The following is a 15,690-nucleotide window of genomic DNA, read 5'->3' as shown; positions in this document are numbered from 1 at the left end:
AGTCGTGGCCATGAACCAATCCCAGCAAAACTTACTAATAGCATTGTCTATACGAGATTTTATTTCTTGTCTGTATCGAGTTTCTATAATGATTTTCCATGTATCGCTGTGTATACTTTATATGCAATTTCATATGCATTTAAATGTTTGTCTTCAATTACATGGTTATTCTGTTATTGCTCTTTTATGCATGATTTGGTGATTCATATATATAGCATGTTTCGCTTATATATATTTACTTTAAATTATATATATTATCTTTTACTGTAAAAACCTGATTTGACCTTTTCTCGGTAGATTGTTCTGTGGTTAATTTTAAACTTTTACACATCTATTTATTTGAAAGGATTTTCCCAACGTAAATGATCTGTGGTAATCAACTGGTCGTTTATGAATTTCTTTAATTTGATTATGTCCGGTTTAAATATTTACCTTTGTTGATATAAACCTGCGTCTTCAAATAAATAAACTCGTATAAGCCGTGTTGTGTCATAAAATTCGAAAAATTAAAGCAATATTAGGAAAATATGCATGTAATAAATAGTTAAACTCAACAAGACATAACATATGACTTTGTTACTTAATATGCCTTTCCAGATTGTTCAATAACATGTACACTCGTTTCAAAGTCTTGTAACCTATTTCCTTTGATATAGTGTACATTACAAATATAGCAATCTTGGAAAATATGTTTAAATATTTATTTGAGCGCTAGGTTATATATTTTATTTTCTACGGAAAATGACTGTTTCAAGTCAGGAATATGAGATTTGTTTTTTTTTTTCACTCGTTCCGTTTGTCAGTTTTTATGGACTTCCCCTTTTTTAATTTACCTTGGAGTTCTGTATTTTTGTTATTCTTTTATATATGAAGCTAGAAGACACTTATACAAACTCTAATACAAGAAATGGTACCATGTCAATCGTTTGTTTTATGCAGATAAGTCTTTGTAAACTATGAATTAACATTTTAAGAATTAATCTCCATTTAATATAGTCAGGAGTCTATTATCGAGTGGTTGACATTGGTTACTATCCGACATTCTCATTACGTCATACCGAGGCCTTTTTGTTATATGTGTAGCATCAATCACTGCAGACATCAATCAATCAATTGGTTAGGAAAAGTAAATTATCTTATAAATCTTTTAATTACAATTCCCCGAAAAGAGCTCTCGAAAGATCCTTGTATTTTTGTTTAAAAAAAAAAAAATTTGTAATCGTTTATTTTACCTGCTATACTGCATGAACAATAAAACTTACTTGTAAACTATCAATGTCTCCACCATTATTATCACGATTATAACAGCAGCAACACCTCATCCTATCGCGCCCGCTTAAGACGACTCTTCCGACAGCAATTTAGATTTAACTTAAACAATAAAACAAGCATATATTTTCTAATGCATTCACACAAACAAAAAAGCTTATCGGTACAATATACCATTTATGAATGAAATGTATAAATACAACACGGTGGTATATGATATAGTAAAACCAGTAGAGAATGTAATAAGTGCTAAAAACCGGTACATATTTGAAAAAAAAGATGTTTTAATGTCAACTAAAGAATATAACACCTCTTAAGAAATCCTTAACTACATGTATACCAAAATGAACATCTTTTTTGCTAAAATGATTTTTTTTTATCCCACATGGATGAACTCAGTTGCTCTTAAAAAATCCTGTTCCACTAGTTATACCCAACATGGTAATCCGTATTTCGTATGAGTCCTATATCCATTGATTAGCTACTACACAATAGCGAATTTGTAACTGTCTCTTACACAACGTTATGATAATAATTTATCATACTACCTTATGTCATCACTATATCAGTCTTAAACATACATGAAATATTTGCCACTGGATGCTTAGCAACCAACAATCTTAAATTTATCGCTGTATCACGTCAAACCTTAGAAGGTAGCATGTTAACTAACTACAAACTAATATGATTGTCAATGAACTATGGAAGTTATTCTATTATACTAGCAAACAACCTTATGTCATCACTATATCATAGTCCTAAACATACATGGAATATTTGCCACTGGATGCTAAGCAACCAACAATCTTTAATCTATCGCTGTATCATGCCAAACCTTAGAAGGTAGCATGGAAACCTACTACAAACTAATATGATTGTCAATGAACTATGGAAGTTGTACTATTATACTAGCAAACAACCTTATGTCATCACTATATCATAGTCCTAAACATACATGAAATATTTGCCACTGGATGCTAAGCAACCAAAAATCGTTAATTTATCGCTGTATCATGTCAAACCTTAGAAGGTAGCATGGAAACTAACTACAACTAATATGATTGTCAACGAACTATGGAAGTTATACTATTATACTAGTAAACAACCTTATGTCATCACTATATCACAGTCCTAAACATACATGAAATATTGGCAACAGGACGTTAGGCAACTAATATCGATAATAATTATTATGTCAAGCCGTTGAAGGTTACATGGAAACTAATAACAAATAAATATGATTGTCAATGAACAACGAAAGTTATACTGTTGTACTAGCAACAGATCGTTGGCGTTTCAATGGGCAGAGTTGCCTCCCTGGAAATATCTGATATTGCTATATTTAACCATAATTATAGACATAAAACAGAGAAATATCCTACGAAAATAATATTAAATTCCACTACAGAATGAGAATTGCTGGATTTAATATATTTAATGAAGAAGGTGAACAAAGTGAACAATTATTTGAAATAGTACATTGTTTTCATTCCTTCTGAAGGTACGAGAATTCTTAGAAACAATAGCAACATGTACTTATAAGATAATCGTTTAAATACGGTCTAAAGTGTAAATGTCTTGCAGATTTCTCCCTAACAAAACAGTTAGGCTAAGTTAGCATAGATGCAGACAGCAACTTCGAAAGAAACCAAATATTAGAAAACAAGTGGCAGAAATATCTTGAATATCTTAACACGGTAATAACAAAATATGGTATATAATTCGGAAAGATCCGATTGCCAAAATAATAAATAAAAAAACTATCTAAATCCAAACCTGATATTGGTTTAAAAAACAATAAGAATATTGGCAACATGATTATTAATCATTAAGCCGAAGACATTGATTCACAATACCCCACCACGGGAGGCTTTAGTATACAATCATTATACTGTGAAACAGATGTAAAAAGACGTGATGCCGATTTATTTCAAGAGATCACGTACAAGGTAAAACTGAATGGTTCCTGTTATATTCATGCATAGAACCGACATGGTATCTACACAAACCTCTTCAATTGTTAAACATGGAGACATTTGTATATTATCAAATAGGTGTTAAAACATACACGACAGTCTAGTGTGAATTCAACAGTATAGCACTGATAACTACTATCTCTATTAGATCTCGTGTAGATTTATGATAGATTAGATTACGAGAATAAAGACAATAAGTCTTTTCATTATATATATGAATAATTAACCAAAGGTGCTGATCTACTTGGTCAGTTTCTTTAGTCTGTAAAAAGACTAGCTACAACGTAGACCTATATGCACGTGTAGTAAATTTGAAAAAAAAACTGTTATGAAACAGACACACATCTATCTACAATACTAGATATAAAATAAATATATAAAGGTCGGCCTCTGATGAGGGTTTACCTGGGATTATTCCCGAAAGAACCCGAAACATTGCATATTAAATTCTAAAGAATTAAGCAATAAAAAGTACGTAGTGTCAGGTCAGAAATATTGATACCATACCATGAATAAGTGGGTTTATGGTCTTTTTATAAAACAATCACATTCATTATCTAACACCAATCTAGACCATACGTAAAAATTTATATGAAAATACGAATTTTGAAGACAAAGGATAGGTGAGACTATGCGAATAACACATATATTGAAACATAAAATAAGAAAAAACAACCATAAACAACACTGAAACTAAAGCTAAGGTAACAGGAAACCCTTCAAAACAAATTCATATGCTTCGGATGGGTAAGCATGATTAATCACCTTGAGGCACTGTTGTGTTACTCAGTGCAATTCCAAATTCGATAATTCGTCGCATTTAGTGACTTAATAATTGAGACAAAACATGCCAGAATTATAATAACCAAACGTTTAATACATTCATGGTCATCTTTAATACAGATATTCTGTAAAAGTCAGCTAAATCAAGAATAGAAAACATACTTATCAATCTCAAAATCATATTAGAAAATGATTGATTGATTGTTGGTTTCTTAACGTTCAGTGGCAAATTTGTCATGCATGTTCAAGACGAGAACAAATTAAAAATAAATACAACAGGGAGGTCTTGCAATAGTGGCCGTCCGGGTTAAAGAACGGGCAAATTTTGACTACCACTGGGAAATGAGGGTATATTGAATAGGGACAGAAAATCAGCATTTCAACAGGCCACCTACAGACCCCTCAAAGGGTTGTTGCAAGGTTCTCAACGTGCAAAGAGCGTGGCACTCTCTTTACCTGAGGCATCGTATTTAACGTCCCCATCCTGACCGGACGTGGCTGCGTGACCATATTTCTATTCTCTAATCACACTAGGGGGTTATATTAGAAATAGTCAAAGTATATATACATTGGCAACTTTAATGACGGTAAGCTGGCATCCGCTTTGATTGTTAGCTAGCATCCTTTGTGACTGTAATCTATACCTTTCTCTCAGTTGATATTTCTTAATTACATTGATGAAAATTTCTTCCACTATCACTATCATTCACACAAACAAGGCTTGGTTCAGTGAAGTAAAAAAGTTCTCGTAAGTGATATTTAAACATTTGCACGATAATGAGTACACAGCTTGCGAAGTACAAAAGGAAGACGTGTATAACACGATGGCATGTATGTCAAACAAATATTATTTGAAGGTTAACCACTTCAAAATAAATTTTCTAACCTTCATCGCATGCTTCGCCACGCCATCCCTTTGCACAACCTCTAGGACAGTTTCCTGTAAATGCGCTACAATTTCCAGTTGCACAATTACACAACCTTGTGCAGTTGTACCGAAATATCCGTCGTCACAGGCTAGAAAAATAAGAAATATCGTTTAGTGTATTGATTAAACAATAGATATTCTTTATTGTTAAAAATGTGCATCTGTCCTTGTTATACTAATGTTCTGTATTGTTCACAAAATGCATTTGCTCTTTACATTATTTAATGTAAATGAAGAAGGTAATTTCATGAGCACATGTCATACATTGTCATAAGCATTGAATTCATTCTAAAATTAACGTAATTCCTGATGAAACAGAATGTTATTAATGGGACTTTCTGATCACAGAAAAAGCAAAAAAAGGAAGAATATCTTGAAAATAATCAAGCAAGACTGTTAAAAGCGATCACCAGATATACCTTCCTTTACATTTGGTTTTTATCACTGCATTCTATAACTGAAAAAATTATTATACATAATTGTATTCTCCCTTTAAGTCTATTGATAGTTATGATAGTCATGTAGAAAATATTTTGTCATCAGGAGTGCAGTTTTAAAATATGCACTTTACTTTTAAGATTATTTTGCGTGGTTAGTTTGTGTTTAAAGGCACAGGCGTTATAATCATATATGGTTAAGTGACTTCTGAATGACATCAAAAAATTTGGAAAACAACTTTTTACAAAATGAAAACGGGACCATATTGCAATCACTATTTGAATGTCAAATAAACTTAACCGTTTGATTGTTTTAAGCCCACGTAACCAATCATACATTTTAATGATACTCGCTTGAATATGTATATATATAAAGTAATAGTTTATTACATAAAAGGTTTATTTTCATAAAAACAATGTAGGCCTGGTATCATAAATGAGAGATTTTTTTCTTTTCTTTTGTACAAATGTGGAACTGTCTCATTGAAGTTGATCTGATAAGTCATTTGTTTATGAAATCTTTTTTAAGTATACCAAATATAACGTACTTTTGTTGCAGTATGCACCATATATATAACCAAGGCTACAGACAGATGTGTTATCACATAATCCATTAGCACGATCACATATGCCTAGTAAACACACCTCACAAAACTGAGAACAGTTTTTCCCAAATTGGCCATAATGGCACTCTGAAAAAAAAGCGTAAACAAATTCAACATCAATATTATATAAGTATCGAAAAAAGAATATGTGTCCAAGCTTTCAAACATTTTCCTACATTTCATTACAAAATATCAATGTTCATTCACATCATATTCTTAACAATAAACTAATCATAATTTTATTACTTCTTACTTATTAATTACAACATTCTATTGAAATTATTTATACTGCTTTATTGAATTACAACGATCATTTAATCAAATTGTTAAAGGACATTTTACCGAATAATAAGTAAAACTGAAAAATTAATATTTCAAAGGAGAAGGTTCAGAAAGGGTTAACTTAGGGCGACAGTAGTTAACTGATGTTCAAATCTCGTAAATCGACAAATAAAAGACAAATCAAGGTAACAAACAAAAAACTGAAGGAATAGGAGCGAGGCTTGATGCGTAGACAGGATAATTATTGAAATTGGCCATAATAGTTTTATATTTTCATCAAACTGGCCGAATCATTACATATTTAACACAGAAATAGTTGTGATATAACTTGTAATACAAAATAACTTCTCGTAGGCATACATTAAATATGCATTATTTGTGTCGTAACGTCAGTTTTGGTCCAATTTTTCAAAATAGATCACTTTTTTCTGCATTGATTACTTTGACACCAACCAATTCTCCGAAAAAGTGTTGTCTAGATATTTAATATGAACACTGGCACATTTTGGTCACAGACGATTTTGGATCGTAAGTTGTGGCGAAGGTTTTCTGAAGCTTTTTGGTAAAACAATTGCACAATATGCTGCCTTTAGAGCATATATTTTACTCGTATGAATAGATTTTTACTTGGCATTAAGGCTTTTGAAAAAGAACCTACGGGAATCAACATGTGATTTTTGGATAGTTTATTATAAAATTGAAATTCAAATTTAAAGCAAAATTAGGTTAATAGTGAACCAGGTCGTTTTGTAACAATTCCAAATTAAACTCTGAAAATTAAAATAAGTGTACTTTAATTCTAAATACAACGACGTTTTCTTTGTAAATAATAATAATAAAAAAATAGATAGATCGTTAATGAAAAAAAAAATCAAACTTTCAAAACAATAGAATCCCTGCCATCCATCATTGCAGTCACCATTGCATCCTCCAGTCACGTGATTACATGGTGAAATAATACAATTTGTTGAACATTTCTCAAGACAATCTTTTCCATGAACACCATATTGACATGCTGTAAGATAAAAATTTCGATTGAAAATAAGTACGTAGACATGCATACTTATAACAAATTCTAAAATATATTTCAACCAACAAAAAAAAAAAAATAACCCAACATTAACAACTAACAACAAACAGTTAATTCACGGCTTTTTCAAATGAAAAATGAACATACGCACGACTGAATAATTTATAAAAGGTTATTGGCATATTCATGGAACAATCTATATAAAGATAAAATGGGGACTTCAGTTTGAAAACCCACACATTAAAAGTCATTAAATATTAGAAAAATTAGTGTGAGCAGCAAACATTGAAGAGTGAACACAGAAGAGATGGATTGAATGATAATCTGTATTCTGCATGTTATCCTACTCTTGCAGATTTTAAAACAATGATAATTTTTCTCAGTTATCCTTCACAAGCTCGTCAATGTACCACAGTATGAGAAAGTTTTATGGGTCCACATTCATAAAACTTTCTCGTACTGTGGTACCTTGACGATTCTCATATAGTCATATTCTCGGCTTTGAATATTGTTACAATTTTATATCAAAAGATATGTGTGAGTATGCGTTGATGAGACCACAGTCTAAAGACACAAACACCTAAAAGACACTGAGGTGTCGCATAGAGTCTAAAAATGATTGCATACATTTTTAAGAGACTTTCAGATTTCTGGGTACATATTTACTCTTTTAGAAGCCCGGCCTTTGGTTTTAATGGTTACTGCAGATTTATAAATAATCATATCGAATGTAGTCTAAACATCTTCTTATACTTTGGATGCATTCTGAAGATAAAGCCCTCTTCTTGGTTTGGTGTTACATTAGGGTCAATTTACTGTGGTATGCTTTCATTGAAAACTGTTTTCTTTTGTCTTTTATTTACCTTTTTATCTTTATTGGTATAGCATGATTGTAAAGATTATATGTGCTTTCCAAAATCGATAGCATGTATCCCTCGTAGTTTTCAAAAAACACAAAGACCATAATTAGAACTTCAAACTATGTTTTACCTTGTTCACATTTAACACCAGTCCACCCATTTGAACATCCTAATGTACAAAGCCCATTTGCAAGGTCACATGGTCCATGACAGTTTTTTGGGCATGATGTATTACAGAGGGAACCATAATGTGTAGGAGGACAACCAAAAAGACACAACGTAGATGAAATAATTATGTTAACAATATGATAACTCAATTACCTGTAACTTCTTCTGACTAACAGTTGTATTAGTTACTTATTCTATTAAGTTGTGGTGATTTTGGGACTTTTTACGTTTGAGTATGAAAACAACTAGTAAGAAATATCATAATACTTCCATAAAGCGTACACAAGTTAATGTTCATATTGAATATGATAAAAATGCAAATATTGGCCGTACCTTGCTCTTGAAAATGCATGTTCGGATTTATTTGTGTTTAAAGGTTTATGTCTCAAATTCGTATACCCACACCTTTTTGTAACTACATGAATTAAATCCTGTATTTCCTCATAAAAACACGGAGCTGGATGATTGATATCATATGTGGTTTAAATTTTTCGACAATGTTATGTTTCAGTGATATTTTAAGTAAAACCTTTACCCTAAAAACCTTCAATATAAATTCAATCATGATCAATAAGCAGTCGAGACCATTCAGTTTGTGCGCTCTTGTATAAATTAATAATATGTCGTATTTATTTATGATGAAAGACGCAAGTGGAGATTTTTGGCCATTTGCTTTGAATTCTTTGACAAATTTTCTTTAAAAATTTCAGCACAGTATAGTTCCAACAGCTATGTTACCAGTCGAGATTCTACTTCGACAAAATTATTTCTCCATTATGCCACTTAACGTTTTCAATTGTGAAATTTAAGCCATTGTAGGGATGACGCGCTGTCAATTTAGCTTTCGAAAACCTATCAATTTATCCACATAGGATCATTTCGTCCTTACATGACACATGTGACAGTTGTATTTTAAAAGACAAATGTATCTACTAGCTAGTAAGCATCATTTAATGTACTTTTAGGCCTTTTCTCAACTTAAAAATATAATCTGATCGGTTATCAGGGGGGATTTTGAAAGTTAAGAAAACTCTAAATAAAATAAAATCAAATTTGATATTTTGTGGGCAGTCTAAACATTTTCAGAAGTTGAAGACTGATTACCCTAGATACCACACGCAAAAAAAACATTTTTTAAGTTATGCATAAAAAAAAAATCCACAAGTAAATTCGGTCGTCAAGGGCTTTCTGTAAAAAAAAAGGCGGTGTTAGTGAACAGAGTATCCGACTTTTTTTTGATACATTCCATAAATAGAATAATTAATATATCTAAATTTTAATTGAAAAATAGATGAACAAAAAGAAAATAGAATACAAGTTTAAAAAATATCTCAATTTTAACATTTGCAGTAGCACGAAGCTTTTTTTTTAGCTTGTTATCCAAACACACCTACTATGTTATTATGACTCATTAAAAAGGTATTTCAACTGACCCACATACTTTATTTCTTGGCATTTTGAATTTTCAATGATATTATATCAATATTTAGCCTAAATATATAAAAATAATTGAGTCTGAACCGAGATAATTGTATCAAATATTTTTGCTTTATACGTTTTCAAGTCAAAACAGTCAACCCAAACGTGCCTAAACATAAAAAAGGTGTACCAGACTTCTCTTTTCGATGAGATTATTGCCCATTTTAAGAATTGTTTTTTCCAACAAAATGTTGCCGGGGACAGCGATGCAATTAAATGCTTTTAAAAGATCAACCTTTTATGTGCGTGCTGAAGTGTGAAAACTCGCATTAGTACGAGTACACAGTATATATATTACTAGAAAATGTGGCCGGGTTGTATGGATTATTAATTCGTGCAGAATAATATAGACTAAAGTATTTTGTTCGTCAAAAAATTACTGAATGCATGAGTAAAGGATAGTTAAAACTGTAAACACAACGTATAGTATAGTTAATATAATAGCTTTACTTTTTTCATAAATTGACACAGTGACACAATCATACAGCATCTTCTAATTTTTACATCATAACATACTAGTCAGTATACAGACAAACATCAGAATGTTATAAAAGAATTAATGTAAGTGCATAATATTTATTTTCCATTAAAACTTAGTTCGTAGATGAGTGCAATAAGGTATCCTTAAAGCATTCGCAAAATATGTTTGACTCCCTATTCCGAAAAGTTCCAATTTAAAATAAATATCTTAACACGACAGGTTTGTTTTACAATAACATGTATAATGAATTTCCTTCTACGGAAAATGTGCAGATCCGTATTAACGTCTTTTTCATAAATCGTGCTTTCAAAACAAAACAAAACCGGGTCCTATGTAAAGACAAAACCGGTTCCTGATGTAGTAAACAATATTGACAAAACCGGATCCTTCCATTGTGACATGACTCATTTCTTTCGTTCCATGCATAGAACTACAAATATTGAGGTTTCTTGAAATCTCCTTTTTTATATAAGGTTCACTCAATTCATCGTTTTGACGTGCATTCATACTTATTTATCCATTAATATAGAACCGTTATAGTAAATATTACATCTCACAATCGAACATAGGTATATGTCTAATTATATTCTTCAATTTCATAAAAATGACAAATAAATAAATAGAAATCCTACTTTTTCTATGTCTGTTGGTTGTCTGTCACCGTACCAGATATTAAATACTACTAGTATTGAGACGAAACTTTTTTGACGGGGAACTTTAGACACAGTGGTTTATTAGAAGCCTATAATGAGTCAATTAAAGGTAACCCAACCGTTAAAAAGGTTTGGACACAACTCGGAAGAATGACGAAATATTCGAAGGACAGGCTGATTGAAAACCCATAGAACAACCATTCTGCTAATTTAGTGAAAACGACCGAAATTCCTTAGCAGTCAAACTAAAACCATATAAGCGGGGAAAAAAAGAATAGCCATTTTTAGCATGTACAAACAATTTATTTATTCCAAGAGCAAGATTTTAACGTGAGGGATGGACAGTTCGTAAAGAGTTTTGGTAATAAAACAAATCAAGACAAAAAAAAAAAAAGAAAGAAAAACCGTATGCAAGGTTTTGTTCAGAGTAGAAATATCAAATTTCAAAAAAGGATGCGAGGTGATTACAAGAATATTGTATAAAATTATAACCCAAATTTGTTTAATAAAAATCAGGTCCTACTTTTGGAGGATGTTGCAATGGAGATGCAAAAAGAAAAAGTAGTTATATCTGATAATCAATAGAAATTACAATCTATGTTAGATCTTTTTTGTGTACTTTAACGTTATGCTTTTTTTTTACAGATTTTCTGTATGTCTCGACTTTACGTAAAAATTCATTCTGGTAGATGCATTCATGTACAAAACATATTTTGCGTTGATGAAAAAACTCACCATAAATCCCTATTTCACATATTTCAAGTTCAGAAGGTTGCCCATGATCTGGATAAAATATATATGTTAAGTATCTGAAAACGGCGTTAAATTTAATCTCAGTAGGCAAAGATCTTCCATTGTATAAAACTGTTCCTATATTCCAGGAATTACTGTTATTCAAAGCGTAAACGATATGATGACCCTCCTTTCTAGTACGTTCTAAAATAATAAAAATAAACGTTTCAGTTTGGACTGACAATACTGTAAACTGTATACCATGTCCAAAACCACACCAAGATCTTATAATCGAAAAAAAGAAGATATCAATGGAACTAGAGTATAGCATAAGGATAAAATGGGAAGGCACCATAATGGTCAAAAACTGAAAACTTAATCCTAGAAATCTACACTTTCCAACTGAAACAGGCAGTGAAAATTAGTAACTAGTGCCTTTTTTACTAATTGCATCTGCTTCGTTTATCAAAATAAGTTAAAATCCTTGTAGGAAACACAAGGGTTTTAATGTAGTATGAACAACGAGAATTATAATCTAAATGTAAGTGTGTTTGAATCTGTCTACATACGTATACAGATGGAAAAATATCCATGGAGAATGTTATTCATTCCATTGTAGTCAACTTTGGTTGCTTGACGATTTGGTTGTCGATTTCTAGTTGGTAGTCCTGGGGTAAATCAGATCTTTATAACACTGTTATCTTAGATATATCTTTTTATCAAGTTCAAAGACATGGATTTGATAAACTTAATCACAAAGTTTTTAAAAATTATTCTGTACATTTGTTTCATAGAACACACTATAATATATGATATATAATATTGGTTAGCATTGCAAACATACATTATAGCAGTACTTATTAATTGGCATTGGTATGCCCCTTTCTAAATAATACATAAAAAGGATTTACAGGAGTCACCAACAAACTGGACAGTCCAATACAAATAAACTTTAAGACTTTCGTGCTTCCGCAGAGTATTGCTAGATGTACCTTCCAAAAGATGTACAAACAAAGCCTTTCCTTTATGAATAAATTGACCAGTCCACATGAATAGGAACATAAAAGGTTCAAAAGCTAGTGTTTTTTGTCAGTTAAAACATCAATAATAATATTAATAATAATTAAAAAATAATAATAGTAATAATAGCAATAATTAGTTCAGGTACCTGTCGTGATCTTGATCTGTGCTGAGAGGCTTACTGTGGCTGAGATAAAGAACAGCAATAAAAGCGCTGTTCCTTTGCTTTTTACGCATTGAAAACATAATCATTATACAGAAAAAAATATCAGCAAGACAAGAACTAAAAATAAGTTAAACGACCGATATGGTTGGTCTTCTCTGTATAGGTATTACATGTATTCCCCTAAATGACAATTATTACCAATGTTATGGTGTTTGCATGTAATCTTTAAAACCATAATGATTAAGAAAAACATCAAAAGCAAACATTATTAGCAGGACAAGAACTACAAATTTGTTGGTAATGCCAGTACCGTCTGTTGATTACTTACAGGGGTTATTGCCCCTTAAAAAGAATTTTGCAAAACTGTAATAGATAAAGAAAAATGTAAACTGCAAAAATAATAAGCAAGACAAGATCTACAAAATTATACATCAGCATAGCGGGAATTGTCAGTCAACTCCTCAAATATGTTGTTGCTATTAAAGGATGATTCTTACATGTACCAATTTTTTTGTTTTTTATCGTAAGCTTTAATAGTTGGGACCATGATCAGTCTTTAGTTTTCTATGTCGTATTTTGTAGAAAGTTTTTGTATTTTGGTTGTTTTTCGTTTATTTGCTATGCATTGTAAGTTTGTTTTCGATTTATAGTCTGACTATCCCTTTGGTATCTTTGCCTCTCTTTTAGTTGTTTTAGTCTGTTGTGTTCTATGTATGTGATGTATGTTTACACAGTTTTGGCTGCTGATCCCAATTTTTGTAATATTAGCCTATTATGTCTGATAGGGTTGCTTACCAAATTTTGTCAATATAACGGAACTGTTAAGAACTGTCATACAAGTGGGAGCTTCAACTAGCTATAAAAACCAGGTTTTACCCACAATTTTCTTCGGAAAATTCCTGTACCAAATCAGAAACAGTTGTTTTTCACTTGTTCTGTTGATTGATATATAGTGCTTGATTTTGTCAGTTTTTATTACTACAAACTCCTCAGAGTCTGAAAAGACCATATTTTGTGCTCGATCAAATCGAATATAGATTAAAATTTAGAAAGCTGTAGAGTTTTATGAAAATCCAAATTGATTTGAAAAAGTTATACAAATTTTAAAGGTGTTTATCTGAATTTAGTGTGAACTGAAAATTCTAGCGTTTTTTACCTATAAATTAAATCCTAAAATTTTGACAGCAATAGACCAAACTACCAAATAACCTGACATTCTGTAAGATCAATATATAATTGAGATAGCTGTAGACTTATATGAAAATCCAAGTTGAACTGAAAAAGTTTTAGAAATCTTTAAAGGTGACTATTTGAATTTAATCCGAACTGAAAATTCTAGCCTTTTTTTTTTACCTATTAATTAAATCTTTAAATTTGACAGCAATGAACCTAACGACAAAATTACCTGGAATTTTGTAAGTTGGTCGAGACTGGTCGAGACTGGTCAAGACTAATCGAGACTCGTTGAGACTGGTCGATCATTTGTCGAGACCATATTCAGACTATAATAAGATTATAAAGTACTCAATTGAACTTATTAAGTAAAGTCGAGACAAAAGTCGGATACAGTTAAGTACTGTCGAGATTGTGTCGAGTCTTGTCAAGTAAAATCTAAATATGGTCTTTTCAGACTCTGATAAGTTTGTAGTGTATGGACTTCCCCTTTTTGAATTTTTGTTATCCTTCTTTAATTTTTACAGTTTATTTAGATTATTTGGAGTATAAATAAAACAATAGTGTGTTCGACTTTCCAAACTTAATTAAGCTTGCACCGATGCCATTTTGATAGTTTTCATCTTTCAAATAAAAGTTTGAACTGAAAAACGAATTTTTAAAAAACCAAGCAAATTTAATCTAACATATATCTGTACTCTTTTTTATATCCGTTACTGAACAGTCGAAAAAATGGCAAAAATAACGCAATAAACACATAAATCAGAACAAAAAGTACTTTACAGAAAAAATTTAAAGAAAACTCTTTTCAAACTGTAAATATATTTCAAATATTCTTAGTAATAAATGACGAAAAAAAAAAACAACCACAAAGTTGTAACTAGGATGAAGAAAGACATATATGAAAGTTGCATCACATCTGTTGTGTAAATATACAGTAAGCAATTATTAGTAATTATAATTATTTACTATTAACGTACCACCAAAAGTTACATACATTCCTTTTCCAATGCTTATTTTTTTAATGTCAACCTGAAATGTTACATTAAGTCCCTTTGTTTTAGAGCAAGATGTTTTATTTCCATCATTTGCTAGACTAGCCGGTGGGTCACCAGTGGGATGTAGAGAGAGACTGAACCGTCAGATGCCATGTTATCTGTGATGAGAAGATGTAAATAGTATGATTCCTTTCGTTTTAACTGAAGGTGATATTTGCAACAAATAACAGGAAAAAATACGTCTTAACAGATGATACATTACAATAACGGCCCTCTGACTGTAACTGTTTTATTATACAAAACAAATACATTGTATGGGGCGGGGAATAATAGGGTTATTAACCGGACGGTACAATTTGTCGAGGTTATTCACCTGCCCAGTCGATTTGGACGAAAATATCCTATTCAAATCACGCCACGTGATCTTTTTTTAGCCAATAGATTTATTCAATTATACTGTGAGGTATAATAATATGCCATAATTGTCTTTTTGTGTGTGTTATTTACTATAATTTCAATCGGCGAAGTGAATATCAGTTTTTCAAAAGTAAATTATACAAAATATTTATCGAAATAAAGAAAAGAGTTGTTTAATTAAATGATAAGGACAATCAGCATCACATGTTTAGAAGGTCAATTGTTGTTACATT

The 15,690-nt window shown here is 31.1% G+C and overlaps 2 protein-coding genes and 1 long non-coding RNA gene across 3 annotated transcripts in view; all 3 read right to left on the bottom strand.

Annotated features, from left to right (window-relative positions):
- LOC127738025 (receptor-type tyrosine-protein phosphatase epsilon-like) overlaps positions 1-15,690 on the bottom strand; it is a 264,382-nt gene that overhangs the window by 142,740 nt on the left and 105,952 nt on the right. The gene's annotated exons all lie outside the window — the stretch shown is intronic.
- On the bottom strand, positions 1,209-6,035 carry LOC127724479 (uncharacterized). Its single transcript, XR_007992523.1, has 3 exons — positions 5,942-6,035; positions 4,915-5,045; positions 1,209-1,371 (listed from the first exon to the last, which is right to left on the bottom strand). It is a non-coding gene; the product is annotated as an uncharacterized LOC127724479 (long non-coding RNA).
- The window catches only part of LOC127724469 (uncharacterized), a 46,814-nt gene continuing 42,814 nt past the window's right edge, over positions 11,691-15,690 (bottom strand). Inside the window, exons 6-7 of the mRNA XM_052231439.1 lie at positions 15,023-15,198; positions 11,691-11,887 (exon numbers count right to left, since the gene is read on the bottom strand). Of these exons, the coding sequence (XP_052087399.1) occupies positions 15,134-15,198 (65 nt within the window). The 3' untranslated portion in view covers positions 11,691-11,887; positions 15,023-15,133. The remainder of the gene's footprint in view (positions 11,888-15,022; positions 15,199-15,690) is intronic.

The sequence above is a fragment of the Mytilus californianus genome, unplaced genomic scaffold, assembly GCF_021869535.1.
Source record: "Mytilus californianus isolate M0D057914Y unplaced genomic scaffold, xbMytCali1.0.p SCAF_1, whole genome shotgun sequence".
Lineage (NCBI taxonomy): Eukaryota > Metazoa > Mollusca > Bivalvia > Mytilida > Mytilidae > Mytilus > Mytilus californianus.
Note: the sequence above shows the minus strand (reverse complement) of the source record. Positions and strands in the feature narration are given on the sequence as shown.